Source organism: Pocillopora damicornis, chromosome 5 (genome assembly GCF_964200805.1).
Source record: "Pocillopora damicornis chromosome 5, jaPocDami1.2, whole genome shotgun sequence".
NCBI lineage: Eukaryota > Metazoa > Cnidaria > Anthozoa > Scleractinia > Pocilloporidae > Pocillopora > Pocillopora damicornis.
Genome location: NC_142674.1, coordinates 4,545,619 through 4,562,383, shown reverse-complemented (window position 1 = coordinate 4,562,383; position 16,765 = coordinate 4,545,619). Strand labels below are relative to the sequence as shown.

Genomic DNA, 16,765 nt, shown 5'->3' with positions numbered 1-16,765 from the left:
ATGATGTACAGGTAGCTCTCCTCCATAATTTCATCGATCGCTTTTTGAATCTTGAATACTTTTGGTTATTATCTCAAGCCTACTCGAAAACATTTACAATCCTTGATGCATGTCGACTTTGGCGTGCGATTCATTCACAAAGGGCTCTTTGAAATCTCAAAAGTGCCCAGTTATCCGCCAGCAATTTGTGAAAATGCATGGGTAAGTAGCTGTCCAAAAGAGATCCAACCACATACTACTTCGCTCTACTTCACCAAGAGCATTCCTAATAAAACACTTTGTGAAAAAATCATCAGACTTATTATAATGCTCGACATGTTTTATGCTGTGCGTTCGATGATCCAAACCAAAAGCCTCCACAACATTATCTTGTCGCACCTTCGCCTATAAACATCTGTGCAGGTTCCTTTGCAGAAGTAGGGTTTAAAATAAAATAATAATGGATTAATTTTTATTGTTTTTTGGCTAGAAAAGAATTCCTTAAAATTTTCTAAAGCTTCACGCGCCCTTGTGCGAAGGAGGTGGTTGCATGTAAATTTTAACCTTGACTAAAGCAACGTTATATATTATTCTTTTGTGCGTCTGCGTAAAGATGTGCACGTCGGTATGTTGTACGCAACCCAGTTGGTGCCATCGAGTGTTTGTCATCAAATTTTTTTTCACATGCTCAGCTTTATTTTTTCCGCCTCAGTTTTTTTCCCACTCCACGACTTAATTTAAATTTCCAGCATGACTTCAACTATCCGGCACGACTTAATTAAACATTCCGGCGCGACCTAAACTTTCTGGCACGACTTCAACATTCCAGCACGACTTTAACATTCCGGCACGACTTTAACATTCCGGCATGACCTTAATTTTCTAGCTCTTAAGACAAAGAAACGAAAAAAGTGTATTACTAACAGTTTTATTATTTTATGTAACACTGACTCTGTATTTCTATTCAAATTATTTACATTTAAATATCATATCCATGATTTTCCATGTATAATTATAATTTACAAAACATTTTCATATGCAAGCAGAGCTTTCTTTCATTATCTGTTTTATTTTTATCTTTCGTCAGGAGTTATATCCAGGCCTTACTCTGGTTGGTCCTTTCATTAGCATAGCCTTGGGTTTTTGTTAAGCTTAAGAGCAGTGTCCAATGATAGATCTAGAAGAACGCCATGGCTAAACTACATTAAAATCTTGTTGTTTTTTTTTTGTTTTGTTTTGTTTTGTTTTTTTTTTTCAGTTCTTGGTTCCTTGCCAACAAAAAAAAAGGGAAAGCTTGCGGGCTGCCTTCCCTCTATTAAGTAATTTATTAGACGCCAAATGTAATTGATAAGCAATTTAAATAATTATCGATTAACAGCTGCACTCCTTGAAGCTAGAATAGATATGAGAATTGTTATACTAGTGGAAAAAAAAGATGAAATGACGACGGAACTAAGGTGGGAGGGGTGTGGATGAAAGCCTTTAGCCCCACGTTTCTTCAAGCCACTGCACCTCCCCTCCGTTTCTCTTGCTCTCGTTGTTTTGTTTTGCTGTCCCATCAAACAGGAGATTATTTGGGAAATAAACAACTAGACATTGGCGATAGGTGTAATCCACCATCAGCGCTTGAGTGAATAGAAAAGTTACTCCCTCTTTCTTTACTTTTTTTTTTAAGGAAGCAGGCCGGCTCACTCACTCAGGTGAGCAAGAGCACTTTCATTTCCCGGACACTACTACTACTTCTTTTCAGTCTTTCTAAAGCTCTATCGGTTCGTCATAATCCCGAGAGGAGTCCAGTGAAGCGCTAGCATCACTTGGTTCCTTAGTTCCTTCTACTTTGAGTTCCTCAGGGACATTATAAACATGTTCCTTTACACTGCTAGACCTATTTCTTTCTCCTTGTTCGATGTCACTTGGTAAAGGTTCCTCCAAAATGTTGTAAAATGGATACTTGCCAATTTCTTTGCTTTTAGGATCACAATTGTCGCCTTGTTGGCAGGTCACCGTATCCAGGGGCTCTATGGTGTTATAAAGTCGTTGTTCCACGCTTATGGGAGACTGCATTGCGCTTCCTTCTTCATTGGGGCCGTCTAATGTGTTTGTGTTATCAAGAGGCTCCACGAGGTTGTACACACGTTGCTCCACACTCAAGGGTACCTGGCTCTCTTGAGCCCCTTCCTGGGCAACATCTCCGTGAGGGCCGTCCGAGGTGTTCACATCAAGGCCTTCAATGACGTTGTACACACGCTGTTCCACGCTAAGCGGAGACTGTGCTTGACTCACTTCATTGGAACAATATTCATACGATCCGTCAGGTGTGCTTGTATCAAGGACCTCGACTAGGTTATACACTCGTTGCTCGACACTTAGAGGCCTCACCTTTCTGGGGCTCTCTGTTATGGCTGGGTCTTGGTACTCATCCACAGTACTATAAATTGGTTCTTCTCCATCAAGCGTATTTATTCCGCTCATGGTACTGGGAATGTTATAGGCTGAGGCATAGGTAGCTAAAAAAAAAAAAAAAAAGCAATTGAAAACTTTAATTTTTCAGTGCTCTTTTGCATATATTTGCTCTCTGATGCAAATAGGAAAAAAAATTCTGAAACAGAACATACTGCAGGTCCGCGGGATTAAAAGGATATTGGTATAGCCTATTTTTCTGTACGAATAGACCTAAAAAATGCAGAATTGCCTCGAACCTAAAATTTCCCAGCGCTGTTGACTCATATCTACACACCCAATATTGACGAAGAATGTGATAATTTATACACGTATTATAATGAGTAATACCGAATACCTGAGAAAAAACGACCCTGGATACCTGAATTACCCAGACTTGCAGTGTTCCTTAATACCGAGTGATGATTATGCAGATTTAATGCTAGAAAGCGTGGGAAATATGGCTCGACGAATCTAATTTGAATAATTTTTTAGGTTTATTTACCCTGCACGATAAAAGCACTTAAGCCAATCATTATCGTGCGCAACTTCGCGATTAACTAGAGAATGCTATCCTTTATTTTTAAAAAAACAATCTTTAAGATTAAAATTTTACTGTCTAAATTGTAGCCCTGGGATCAATCAGCCTCTTGAAATTGCGATCAGACAGTTACGTGCGCTTACAACACTAACCACTCTCCCCTCCCACGTTGTAGCAAGATCGTGGATCGATCAAAATAAAACGTAAATATTCTCGATTATATCCAGCAGTTCATACTTACTGGTTGTACAATGGCTCAATGAAGCATAGCTTGCATCCTTTTCACCACGCTCAGAGTCTGGGTTTGAATGGGAGCTGTGCTCGTCAGTGTCCCAATAAAGGTGATTTCTTTAAGAAAAGTTCACGAAAAAATTACATGTGAGATATATTCAGTCTCTCTTAGTCAACTTTTTCCAATTAAAATCTTTGACTTCTTTCAATGTATTTGTACAAATCGTAGCTCCATTTTTTGGGCTGTATTTTAAATCTAGTTTTACGTAATTTGTGTGGAAACCTTCTATGTATTACTGTAACCAGAAAAAGGATGACTCACCGTGCACAATTACGCCGATAAACGAACGTTCCAACGATTACAAATAGGAGACTGAGTGAGATAGTCAGTCCGACGATAAGAAAAACGGATAAATCGTCCAGGCGTTTAGTCTGTTTACCAGCGGAGGAATCTGGGGGTGAAAAGATCTGGAGACGAGAAAGCATTTCGTAAAATCAGCGCAATTAAAGATTCAATATTGATGAACAAAAAAATAAAAGAACGACATGGTTTGGGGATTTTTTTGATTATAGATTATATACTAGAATAAGTTTTACAACGAAATTAGCTCAGTTCTTATTAACAATAAGTGTCACACAAAGAGACTGTTTCAAGAAGTTTTGAGTACAGCCCATCCCTGTATAAGGGGAAATTCAAATGGCGCTCTCGTGATGTGGGACTGAGCCTCAAACGCTTAGGAACAAAGCAATTCAGTTTATGACACTTTTTGTTGATAAAAACGAAACTAATGTCAATCTTCTGGTTTCTAATTGTGGTGCTACATACGGGTATTTTTCCTCTTAATCTTTGGCGACAATACATATTCTGAGAAGTTTCATTTTTCTCGACTTTGTCCGCGACGAAGTTTGCGTCAAATTTTTTTTAATTGAAGTCAGTCTCTCGTAATAGCAACACGATGAAACGGATGGTAACAACATCCATAACAATTCCTAATAATTTCCCACTTTCATTACGCAGCATCCCGTTTCTCTCTAATGGTCTTCGAAGTTTTCAAACGGAAAGTATGCAGCATATGAATTAGGCACGTGCGATTCCCGCAAATTGGTTTGTGCTTTTGTACGATGCCAATTAAGTGGAGAAAAGCAAAAACCAATATTCTACGACAAGTTTTTAACGCTGCTTTGTCAGGGTTTGAGAAGAAATTGCTTGACTTAAAAATAATTTCCCACTCTTTTGCAGGAAATACCTGAGCCTGTGATGTAGCAACTGATGGAACTACCTCTTTAGAAAGTGTCTCGACTGCTGTGGGTAAAGTAGTCGTCTCCGGTGTTCCTGCCACGGGACCTGAGATAGAAATGTTTAATGAATATGATGGACCTTTTCGTGAGGACGAAAGGATGCAAACATCATGGCTCGGTTAATTAAATATACTTTAGCCATTGTTTAACCAAACGTGTCGTAAACAATCCTCACTGATTTAACTGGACCATTTATCTGAACACTTATTTTTGTGAACAGTTTCAAAAGGGCCGAAAGCTAAATGTGGAAGGACAGTCGTTAAATTAAATGAACCGCCTTATGTAAAAAGCCTGAAGTCCGCTGCTAACGTAAAAGCGTGGTTTGGGTTAGACCTCGTGCATGCAAATAACCGACCTCGTGAGTGTATCACGTTAAGATATTTAAGTCGTCCTTTAGCTCCCATAGGTAAAATGCATTTTTGCCTTCGCCAATTCTGTTTGATATGCCAGAAATAATGTTAAGGGAGCTTGAATTTGAGCAGAAAAAAGCAAAAGTTACACTTATTTCTGTCTTATTTCAGCCGTTTATTCACTGAAGTGGTCATACTGATTGTTTGCGGGCGTTATTAACAACAGAGATTTTACCAATTTTTATCATTGGAAATGTGAGAAAAAGGTGGATTTATCTTGACCGTTTGAAGTTTGCTATAAACTTCTTTAGCTTACATGTTTTATTTACTTATGTCAGGTCTCAAAGGAATTCCAAGCTTCATCTTTTTTAAACTATGCGCAGCTAAAGAAGTCTATCACAGTTGTTCAAGAAAACATGGAGGAAGTTTGTCTGGCTTGCGCAGTGTTGTGGAGTCAGAGACGTCAACACGTACATCGTATTGCAGCTGCACTGACACAGCCCACACGTTCATGAATGCAAGATATCTTGTCAAGAACTCGAAAGTTTTCGGTCAGTTACTAAGGTAAGATATTTGTCGTGCGTTTCTTTCGATCTATACAATACTCAATTGATTTATAAATACCGTATTTACTTTAAGAGCGCCGCACTGGAACAACTGATATTACGAGAGTGCAGCTTTTTATCGGAATTATCAAGTTTCGTGCGTAATTAACAACGCGGTGGCTACTGATCCTCTTTTCCGAACTGATTACTAGATTTTTTTTGTTCTATTTTAGCGTTGTTTATCTCTTTTATTATTGTTCAGTGTTATATGCATTTTGAAAAAGTTGCATTGTTTTTTTACCTTTTAAAGTCTTGTTGTGCTTGAACAAAACTAAGAAGCAGAAAAAATACAAAGGACCCCTCTGACAAGTTTAAAATCGAAATTCTTTTTCAGCGCCGCGGAGTTCATTCGAGTAAATACGGTAATAAAATATTGGACCAAGCTTTCGTCAACAAAATACGTAATTTGTCACTGAAAAACCAGAAAACAAATTATTTTTCGAAGACGAAGGTAAAAGTTATTCCGTAAGCTGAGCTGATCCTTTGAGCAAACATATCATAAAATTTGAAAAGTAATCTTATGTTCCTAAACGATTAATTTTATCATGGATTTTTCCGCAAGTATTCAACCAGAAAAATGAGTCCGATATCAGTTCAAAATAACCTGGATTCGTGACGACTCCGGGAAAATCGGCTTTACTGTAAACCTATTCTAGTTCACGGAGGTCTGATGGTTTCCACTATCGGCGTGCTTTCAGTTAATCGCGTCATTATTTCACCTAATGAAAACAAGTGGGAAAACTAGTACCGTGTAACTAGAAACGCCTTGAATCTTGAAGCTCTGGATTTTTTCCGTGTTAATGCAAATAAATTTTCCAAATGATTCATGCGCCCCATTCATTTACCCCCCGGATCAATTCAAGGTCATTGAAACTAATTGTCTAAGGAATCGTTTGTAGTACCTAATTGGTACTTAATTTCGTGGATACTTAGTTTCACGAGGATTGATTTTCGCGATTTCATTAGGCTAATAGCTAAAGGGGCATTAAATTTCGCGATTCAAGCGTTCTGGGCTTCTTTATAGTTTTTAATGTATTAATTTTAGACAACTCCAACGAAGAAATCCTGCGGAATCTGTAAGAGTTCAGATAAATTCGATTAAGAGATTTTCTACTCCATATACAAACTCTTGCAAAGTTGCATGATCTGAAACGGAACTTAGCAATAAGACCAGTTGATAATTTGTGTACTTTTCGAAACATATCTTGTGTTGTTATTACATGTTGATCATTTCGTTCTGTGATCTGAATTTTCAATTGGAGATGAAACTTCGCGAGGATTGTTATTCATGGGTCTTTAATTTTGCGATTTTTTTAACAAATTGAAAACCCGCGAAATAAAGCACCAAGAAGGTATCTATTATAACATTTAGATATGAGCAACTCACATGATGTGCTTCCTTGCAATTTGACTAGCAGGCAACCGACAGTGGTTGAGGGACCAGGTCCTTTGCACTCTAATGTAAGTTTCACAATGCCTCCATCGACATCGTTTCTTGACGGGTATTCAAGCTAATTGAAAGCAAAAACAAGGATATTTGCTGGATCATTTACCCAAGAAGACATTTTAAGAATGTTTTTAAAATCAAATTACACAGTTAAAGTACATAAATTGTTGTTACCTCAAGTTCGTTCACAACAGGTTTAGAACCTTCTTCAATCTGAATTTGTGCTGACGTAGCGGTTGCCACAGAGTCCCCTTTTCCGAAGCACCTGATATATAAAGAATCTTGGATATTTATGGTGCAAGGCCCTGCCCTCCACTTCAGTCCTTTTTCGCTACCATCTCTCAGCGAATTCAGTTTGGTTGCATTGTCCTCATCGTCAAGAAACATACCGCAGCCTTTGTTTAAAGAAAAAAAAAAAGGTTATTCCGTTTAAATTTGTTTTTCTCTTTCATGAGTCAGAGGGAAAAGGTATAGCAAAAACCAACTCTACAAGGCGTTTAATTAGGCTCAAAAGGCGATTTTTAAGAGAACAGTTTTTCAAAGAACAAACTCCACTGATAAGTTATTACGATTAAAACTGAAAGTAAATGTAACTTCATACAACAACAATTTCAAAATAGCTTTTCTAAAGAGAATTGATAAAATTGCAGTGTTCGGGAGCTTAATGGTTGAAAAAGAATGACTTGTTTTTTGGGGCTTCCTTGGTGCTCAAGGTGAAGACCAAGATATATAATTTCCTGAAAATTGTAATCACTCTTTCCCACTTTTCTAAAGAATTTACGCCGAAAGCGTTCTGAGGACGTTTGCGTCAAAGAACTGATAGATGGAAAAACAAAAATTCAGTTATGACAGGTGATGAATTCTTAACATTTTTCAGCATTATTTAGCGGAAAAGTGGCTCGAAAAATTAAGGCAAAGAATGAAGCACGATGATCACAGATACGTAATTAAAATATCATTTCATAGACAATTGAAATGTTGGCATTTAGCACATTTTAGTACATGATGAACAAAACCATGTTATGATCCAATTGTTTAAATTAACTCTAAAATAACATGAGTAAGGTATACGTGCTTTAGGCCATTTTTCTTCACTCCTTGTTTAATTTTCTAGAACGACAATATTAAAATTAGGAGAACATGATACTAACCAAAAGACGCTCTCGTCTCATTATTTTTCTGGCAAGACCAGGCATTGTTCCGAAATTCAAACGTTGATGAGCTTGCGTCACACACGCAATCGCATGGCGTCTTCTTCGCTCTGTCTTTCTTTGCGTTGTACTCGGCACAATAATCAAAGCTTTGGTTCGTCGAGTCACATTTTGATGGCGGGATTTTAAAAGAGTCTCTTGAATCTCTGGTGATTTGAAACCCTTTCGTAGAACACGAAGCAGACTCCAACGAAAACAGACAAACTAGTACTAGCAATTCAACAGCGACTAAAATTTTTGAATCCATACCCGGCACGGAGCTTTTTCCCACAGATTACAACACAGCAGCAATACACGAAATCTGATGAGCTTCGTTGGCTCGATATTAAAAGTAACTCAAGCCAAGCGTAACCATGAAATGTAACTCAGAGCGTGAAAAGTTGAAATCTTCCCTTCGAAGATTGAATTTATCGCAACTAAATGTTCTGGACGGATTCGGCAACGTTCCTCTACTAGGAAATGCTCATATTGCACTTTGGCGGTTAAGTATGTTCTCCTGTTTCAACAAGTTTGATATTAGCTTCCTCGAGAGCACTATTTATTAGCAAATCACAACATTTATGACTATTTTGGCCAGGATTTACGTAAGACACTTCACTTTCTATTCTTTTGTGATATTGCATCTAAGTAACCGCAAAAGAACACGACATCCTTGACTTCCTCTAGCAACGGAAAAAACATCAGTCTGAATTTTGAAAAGTACTCCTAACTTGGCAAAGTTTCTATTCTACCATGCTCTACTTTCATGAGCAATTACTCACCAAATTTACGGTAATTTTAAAGACTACTAGATTTTAAATATAATTCATGTTCTTTTAAAAGCTCTTACTTTTAAAAATATTGTAATAAAGCTCCTTCTGAAGTAAAACGCTGATATTTATACTTCGGTGAGTTTCTTACGCTCTACTCCACAGTGTCTCCCTTTCAACTTGTCAATAGAATTGGCGGTTTTTTAAACGGACGTCCAATCGTCCTCTTTCACATCAGAGAGATTTTAAAAAATTTATACCATTTTTTCTGACATGTATATGCCTATTTATCCTTCGATGTGTCAAAGATGTTCGTGAAAAGCTATTATATTGTCAAAAATAATTAAGGATAGGGTACCTCGCCATTAATTCGCCAGTTAATAGTATTTCTTTGTTAGCCAAAGCAATTTGATAATTTCACTCGACTATTTTACCCTTTTTGGAGTTACTTTGGTCGAATTGTGAAGGGAAATATCAAACTCTAAAGTTGCAATGACAGATATGTGCAAAGAGCATTATTTTAGGCCATGATTATGACATACTCGAAAGAAGCGTTTTCCTTCCAAGGAAACGTGGATATTGAACCACAAAGTCCAGGCTGAACTTTCTGTTTCGATCAGAAAATGGTTGAAAGAGGAAAAATAGAGGCTACGTAATTGATTCCACAACGGAAAATGCTCTGTCCGTTCGGCCGATTGGTTTGTTTCAAAGATAATTATCTTCAGTAACTTCTGTCGATAAATTTCAAATGCTCATTAATACTAATGTGTGTTATTGAATATGTCGCCATTGACGTAAAAGGCAAAACACTTACCTTTTCCCAATCTCGACGAAATATTGTGATGTCTGGTGTATTATTGTTTTGCTTTATTTCAGTTTTCAATGTTTGGGGGGAATAACCTATGAGATTGGTAAAAAAATAGTTATTAAATTAGTCGAGAAATCAGCTAAATTTCGGTCGATGTGCGAAAATCTGATCGTGACATTTTTTATTTGTTATTCCGTTTTAAATGCTAAGACACGATTTCCGGAGCGAAACTTCCAAATTTCAAAGGAAAACTTCCACAAAGAAAATTATGCCCAAAACTCCAAGTCATTATTCTTTATTTCCTTTTCCGCGGTCAGGCGCCTTATTGTTTTGCAGTCTACACTGTTATTATCATTTATAATAATTCTAATAATTGTGATATAGAACTGTGATTATCAATGCCTAAATACCTATCTTGAAATTCGCTTAAAGCCATTTTGATCTCAAAAATGATACATTGCTTCAGCTTGCCAAGTAAGAAGTCCTTATATTGCGAAAAATATTTTAAAGCGTCTAGATATGGTAACTTTTGTAGGGAAGGTGCTTTAAGCCCTCTGAAACGAATAAATACACGGGCTCGTACTGAGTCCCTCTCGAATGCACTTAAGAGTGCTTGTCAAGTACTATATTTAGTCTTTATCTTCATCTATTTATATATATTTATTCTCAAAGAACGAAAAAAAAAATGACGTTTCCTTTTCTTTATAAAGCACATTAACCCACGAACCAAAATTCCTGTCCACTGTGAAAAAAAATATTTGATGAAACACTCCCTTTAAGAGAAAAGGGGCTTAGGCAAGGTTTCCAAAAGAGATAGATTTTAGAGGACAATAATTTTAAGACTTACTGATTGTCAATATCAGTGTCTTCTGAGCCCAAATGGTTACAATGTTGCACTGTCATCGTTGGAATATTGGTTCAATTTATAAAAGGGTCGCGAATCATTTTGTCTTTTTCCTTTTTACGTTTTTGTTATATTTCTGTTTTGGTGTGTTTTGTTTTTACTCTTCTATTCGAAAAAAAAAAGCTTTCCTAAATTTTGGCCCGGAGTTAAATTGATGCCAAACACAAAACCGATAATGACTTTAGCAGTTCTCACTTTTCCAGTTTCATCCATTCTAATAGCTTCTCCCCCACCAAGAAACTATTTTCTTGTCTCACTACTAACCCCCCACCCTCCCTCCCTAGATAACTACTCCTCTCCCTCTCCTTTTCTCTGTTTACTGCCCCTCGCGTCAAAGATAGAAAGAACCTGCTGGATTTTATTTTTTTATTATTTTATTTCTCGAATATATTTACTGTTGAAATGCTTTCGAATTGAAACGTAATGATGCCAAGAGCACACGGCATCTGAGAGTAAATTTATTAACCTTTCATGTATGTATGCAAATGCAAAACCTGAACAATATTGTGTTCAAATATTCAAAGCTGTTTGTCCCAAAACATACTTAGATTCTATAGCGCTCCGAAACCTGATTGGTTACAGCATTCAATCAAAATTCATGAAGATTCGTGCAATCTGAGTCAAACAATGAAGGTTGTACATGTGTGAAGACCCCAATGTTGAATTTGATGTAAAGACCACCACCCAGTTTCTGAACGAAGAGAATATTAAAGGCCTAAAGGACGAAATAAATTCGAGTTATTCCAGACAACGGTGAGTAGAAAAGTTCGCGCAACTATCTCAAAGCTGTAGTTAAACTCTCTAAAGATGGCCTTAGAACCATGATTAGCTCGTGCAGTGGTTGAAAGTGCTAGTTTGTTCGTCGAACGCCAGTTCTTCGTTCTAGTTCGGCTAATGTTGCATCGTTCTACAAAATTTTGGTTCTCAAAGTAACATTGTACGACACTAATGCATTTTTACTTTGCGCAATGAAATCCTGAAAATTTTGCAGCACGCGTGCAACTCAGTGGTCGCTTGAAGTCAACTAATACAAGAGTGCAAAATGTCTTAGGTTATGTATCCATTTCAAGCAAAGTTTCAAACATTCTAGATGTCTTAAATGAGCCGTTTAGCCAAAAGAAAGGTGGTTTTCAGCTGGAATTTTTCATTATTCACAGGTTTTGTTCATTTGGAAGAGCAAGAGAGAAGGAAGACTGACGCAGGAATTCAGTGGAATCATCTGAAGCTTCAAACAGTGGTTGAAGAGAAGACAACAAGAGATAAGACTTATTGCAATACACTGTATATGTTCCGTGAAAATGGTGGTTTAATAATTAATTGCTTAAAAGATCGTTGTTTTATTTAACTACATCTTCCTCCTGAACTGAAACTCCTGTTTTTGAATTAATATTGCAAAGAAATCAATCAAGGTGAAACTAGCAAACTGGTAAAAGAACCACCATTTTCTCTCGGGATAATTTTAGTCAATTTACATGGCATTTGTTTTTTTCTTCCCTGAAAAGGAGCTGTGGAAAAATTTGAATTATTATTAACTTTTTTTTTTTTCATTTTGCACGAAAACATGTATTTGTCCCGCCAAATTTCGGTTCTTTATTATTCAAAACATTTTCACACAATTTCGCGGCAATTTTTTCGCATAATTTTTGTCCCTCGATCTCGGCTCCTATCAGGGGTGACTCAAAAGCCATCTCAGTTTTTGTTTGAGTGGAATGGTTTTCATGTGACGCTGAGTTTTGCGCGTATGCAAATAGCACTGATAAAAATTAGAGTCAAAATTTGACAATTCTTTTGTTTGAAAATAATTGACTCGATCTTGGTGATTTAAATTCAGTGTTTTAGAACAATCGTTTAAAATGTCGCACAATATTCCTTACGTCAACTCTAAAGCCTTCCACACAAACAGTAATCACTTCAAAAGTCAAACGTTGTTTGAGGAATTCTCCATGAGAACAACATATAAGAAGTGTATGATACTAAGGGCGGAAGTAACTTTCACCAGAATTCGCACCACCGTGAAGGATCAGACTGGATGATCAGATAGGGGCTTGGGGTGCTTCTGAGGTTTTTGCATCGTAATTTGAACTTCTAGCCTTCACCAAAACGGAGAATTCCTCAAATAGACGACGTGCAGCAAATAAAAATCATTGTCTGGTCATAGGTTATTTCTTGATTTCAAAAAGTGCGATCTTCAATACGAAATTGATCAGGAGCTCATTTGGCCAACTAAAACCTAGAAAGTTGTTTATAATTGTTTCATCTTCCAAGTCGCTTAGCGTTTTCAAAATATTATTTGCAGTACGGACGATTTCTAGATATCTGATACACTGTTTCACATATTTTTTTTCGCTCAAAATCGTTTTGCATCGTTAAATCTGACAATCTCCATTTATTATACCTGCTAAATCATTTTGTACTCTCAAAGTTTATAACGTAACGTGATGAGATTTCTCAGATGAATAGGCCGGAAAATGTTTAATAATTTTATTTTCCAAGTCACTTTTTGCAACCGAAATTCAGATGGCACTAACTACTTCTAGACGACTTACGAAATGTTTTGTTATTTATCTCTCCAGAAAGTCTTTTTTCCAACACTAAAATTTGCAAATAATTTTTTAAGCCAATCGACTTAAATTCTTCAAATAGGTTTCGATCCCTGTATTTTGGCTGACAAGCCACATTGAGTCATTTAAGCCATTACTTAGAAAACATGAGCAGAAAGTATATCACTATTGAACAATTAATTGCAATCTCGAAGCAGATAAAGTTCCTGAAAATTTCAACTAGAGAAACACATATCGATTTCGTCCGCAGATACAGTTTCAACGCAAGTAGCTGAACTTTACTCAAACTAACATTTCCCTGAAACCGCTTCGAAAGCCATAAGCTAGCATTGTGAATGTAAATCGATTGATACGGACCAATTGGGCACACTATCATTTCCAATTACTTTCTTGGAATTATCAGGCGTAGAAATTGATATAACATCTCTCAATTTTGGTAAATTTCCGCAAAGCCCCATCCTACATTATCAATTCAGTTCTTGGATGGAGAAAACGATGGCAAAAACGATACACTGCCTTTGGAAAAACAGATTCGTTTTACAATAGTATGGGCTGTGCGGAAATTTTACCCTCCATTTTGTCTAGATTATATCGGACGGATGGCTCTTATACTCGTATATCAGTAATCATGATATTTTTCGCAAAATTCGCAACTTGAAAATCATCACAACCAAATCAATTTTTCAATCCTACTTCTTGGCTGATATGCGTTGACCGGTGACTTTAAATTTTAACATATTTCCAAGATAAAAATGAACAAATTCAATGATAGATTTATCGTTTTTCACAACTCTCAATAGCTCAGTCACTCGTACCACAAATGACACGTCCGGATAATCTCCCGAATGATTATGACCTGCCGAATCGTTTTGTACTATTAAAGTTTACAACATAGAAAATGAGGTTTCTCAGATAATTAGCAACCTCTTTTCTAATTTTATCCAACGAATCACCTTTCGCCACTGAAATTCGCTCTTTTTTCGAAATTTCTTAAGTACATAGTTCAGTCAAATGACTTAACTTTTTCTCTAATAAAATACATTTTGATCCTCTGTATTTCCGTTTACAAGCCACAAAGAAGTTATTTATTCATAACTGAGCATTCATGAGCGGTAATTTTATCATCTTATATCCATGAATTCCAATCTCAGAGCAGATGAAATAGCTGAAAATATCTAAAAAATACTAGCTGTACTTTTTTATGCCAGGTGACCTGAATTTCTCTATGAAAGTTCTTCGATATTTGCATTTGTTGACAAGCCAGAAGAAGTAATTTATTTATTACTGGGTAAACCTGAATGGTAATTACATTATATTTGATCAATAAATTCCAATCTCGAAGCAGGTGAAATATCTAAAAATTTCCAGGTAGACGCCCCCATTTATATTTCATCGTGAGATACAGTTGAAATACAAATATCCTTTTTCGGATTTCACTAATGGAAAAACTTTGATGCAAAATTTAAATAATTTTTCGATTCTGACTATTTAACTGATATAAACCGAACGGTGGCTTAACATTTTTAATTATTTCCTAGATAGAGGACCAAATATAATGATAGATTAATCGGTTTGAATTCTCACTGGGTGACCACTGAAGTTTACTCTGCGAATGATTTTCTGTTGTCACCATCAAACTGAGTCGTGTTTAAAATTCACGTTAGCTCAGATGCAACAATTCATGGCTTATCTTGACTGGTCTCTTGCTGAAAATTCTAAGATGATTCCATATGTGCAATTGATATGTGTTGTTCGAAGTTTGATGTTTTCGAAAGGAACTGACAATTACTTTATATGGCATTGAGAAACCTCAACTTCGCAAACTTGAACATGTGTACATTTTATGACAAAGATAATGTTAACTTATATCTGGCTTTGAAATATCACAATTCAGACAACTACGATGCGTAAGAACCTGCAAATGTCCATTCTGATCAATCGTTATTATAATGGTCCAATCTAAAGAAACTAATCAAAATACAAAACAGATTTTCCATATAGTCTGAACTATTTTTCATTAAACAAGTTTGCGATCAGTTTATTCTTAAAAAATTTTGGAATCCAGACAATGATTTTCAATTAATTTAGGATAATTGTAAATAATTGTATGCTAATTATGTTAATGTGTTACAAGGGACAAATGAAAACTTGAAATGATATTATCAGCTTTATTCAATCCCAAACGAAAATTAATTGACCAAAGTGCATGAAGTTAAAGAAAACTAGGAAAAATTTTTGTCCCTTGTCCCTTGCAACACGTAGTTAATTGTATAAATTGTGAAGATAACATGACAAGCTAAGATACGAAATTGCAGTTAATTAATCATTTCCCAATGTTTTGGCGTGAACATTTCAATAAAACAAACCGACCTAAAAGTTCTAAACTTACAAACAATTGGTATTAGCAACAAAGTGCTCGTTTTAAAGATTAGACAGGAATTTCTTTCAAAAGTGAACAGGTACTTTTTTGGGGCATTTTGGTCTTGTAAATTCTTAAAAGATGCCAAAATATACAGATACTTTGTAAATTTTTTTGCTAGAATCTCTCAGTTGCAACGCCTAGATTTGCAAATTGAAAACAGAAGAGGGTTAATTTGAATTGGTTGTGAACATCACTACATCGCCTTTTTACTATTTGGGAATGTCAGCGTGTGTTTAGCATAGAAGGTTTTCTCAAGTACGCTTTCAAATACGCACCATCTCTAAATTTCGTCGTAAAGCTTGTCATGTTTATTTTCACTAATATTATTGTTCTCTCTCGTACAGAAAGTTTTAAATTTCAATTGGACACTGGAGAAATCTTGCCAAGATTAAATTCACCTTTTTAAATTTTGTACGAGAGGGTTTAATGCTATCTTTGGCGGGAAATATGTGAGAGGGCTCTTTGAATTTTCTGAAAAAAGTTGCTAGGGGAAACGCTGTGCAAATTCACCTAAATTTTCCCGCCAAAAGTCTTGGTATATATAGACAAAATTTTTTTGTTGAATAATTAACTTATGATAGTGAATGGAATAATAAAAGGACATTGAATACACTTTGTGTATTTGTTTGATTATTGTACTGAGAGAAGAGAGACGAATAAAAGATAATTTTATTGACAATACAATGATACTAAGAAAATTTTTTTTTAAAAATTGGCGCATGCGTATTTTAAGCGCCGTATTTTTTCTAAGTCTTTTGGCGGGAAAATTTAAGATTTTCAAACAGGTATTACAGAGGTTACAAATTTTAAAAACTTGGCACATACATGTTTCTAGAAGTCTTTTGGCACGAAATTTCATCGAAGAATACTTTGAGCAAATATTGAGAAACGACAAACTTGCACATCCTGTTTATATAAATGTGTTCAAGGTAACGGGTTTTCCTATCAAACTTCTGTAAAACCTTCGAACTGCACTTGAATTACTTGTTTTGAAACAATGCAACTTTCCTTGTAATAACAGCGCTGAAATAAATTTTGTAACGGTTACTTGCTTGATCTTCATCTGTGCATTGTGAAATGACCGTCTTGGAAAATCCTGTTGGTTGACGCCTGTGAAAAATCTGAAGGAAAAGTTACCTGCTTGTTCTTCACCTGTGCAGTCAGTGAAACAACTCGGGAACACACCCTGAAAGATAAAATATGACAGCTGGTTCATAAC

General features: G+C 36.1%; 2 protein-coding genes across 3 annotated transcripts in view; both read right to left on the bottom strand.

Moving 5' to 3' along the window:
• Positions 1-891: 891 nt before the first annotated feature.
• Positions 892-9,361, bottom strand: LOC113672524 (uncharacterized). 2 transcript variants are annotated; one of them, XM_027188814.2, is made up of 7 exons: positions 8,043-9,361; positions 7,066-7,286; positions 6,832-6,955; positions 4,471-4,535; positions 3,513-3,658; positions 3,201-3,307; positions 892-2,486 (listed from the first exon to the last, which is right to left on the bottom strand). In XM_027188814.2, the coding sequence occupies exons 1-7, from the start codon at positions 8,347-8,349 to the stop codon at positions 1,735-1,737; spliced, it is 1,722 nt and encodes a 573-aa protein (XP_027044615.2). In that variant the 5' UTR covers positions 8,350-9,361; the 3' UTR covers positions 892-1,734. The 2 variants fall into 2 exon arrangements, with proteins under 2 accessions (XP_027044615.2, XP_027044614.2); XM_027188813.2 differs by having other exon boundaries at positions 4,438-4,535; positions 8,043-8,655.
• Positions 9,362-16,550: 7,189 nt separating this feature from the next.
• LOC149044796 (uncharacterized) overlaps positions 16,551-16,765 on the bottom strand; it is a 5,162-nt gene continuing 4,947 nt past the window's right edge. Inside the window, exon 4 of the mRNA XM_089206249.1 lies at positions 16,551-16,732. Within this exon, the coding sequence (XP_089062375.1) occupies positions 16,606-16,732 (127 nt within the window). The 3' untranslated portion in view covers positions 16,551-16,605. The remainder of the gene's footprint in view (positions 16,733-16,765) is intronic.

Excerpts from the sequence above, each read along its gene's own strand:
- LOC113672524 (XM_027188813.2), bottom strand. The coding sequence starts at position 8,349 with ATGGATTCAAAAATTTTAGTCGCTGTTGAATTGCTAGTACTAGTTTGT. Across the intron at positions 3,659-4,437 it reads TTGCTACATCACAGGCTCAG|ATCTTTTCACCCCCAGATTC; the intron begins GTATTTCCTGCA and ends TCTCGTCTCCAG. Across the intron at positions 3,308-3,512 it reads TATCGGCGTAATTGTGCACG|AAATCACCTTTATTGGGACA; the intron begins GTGAGTCATCCT and ends CTTTTCTTAAAG.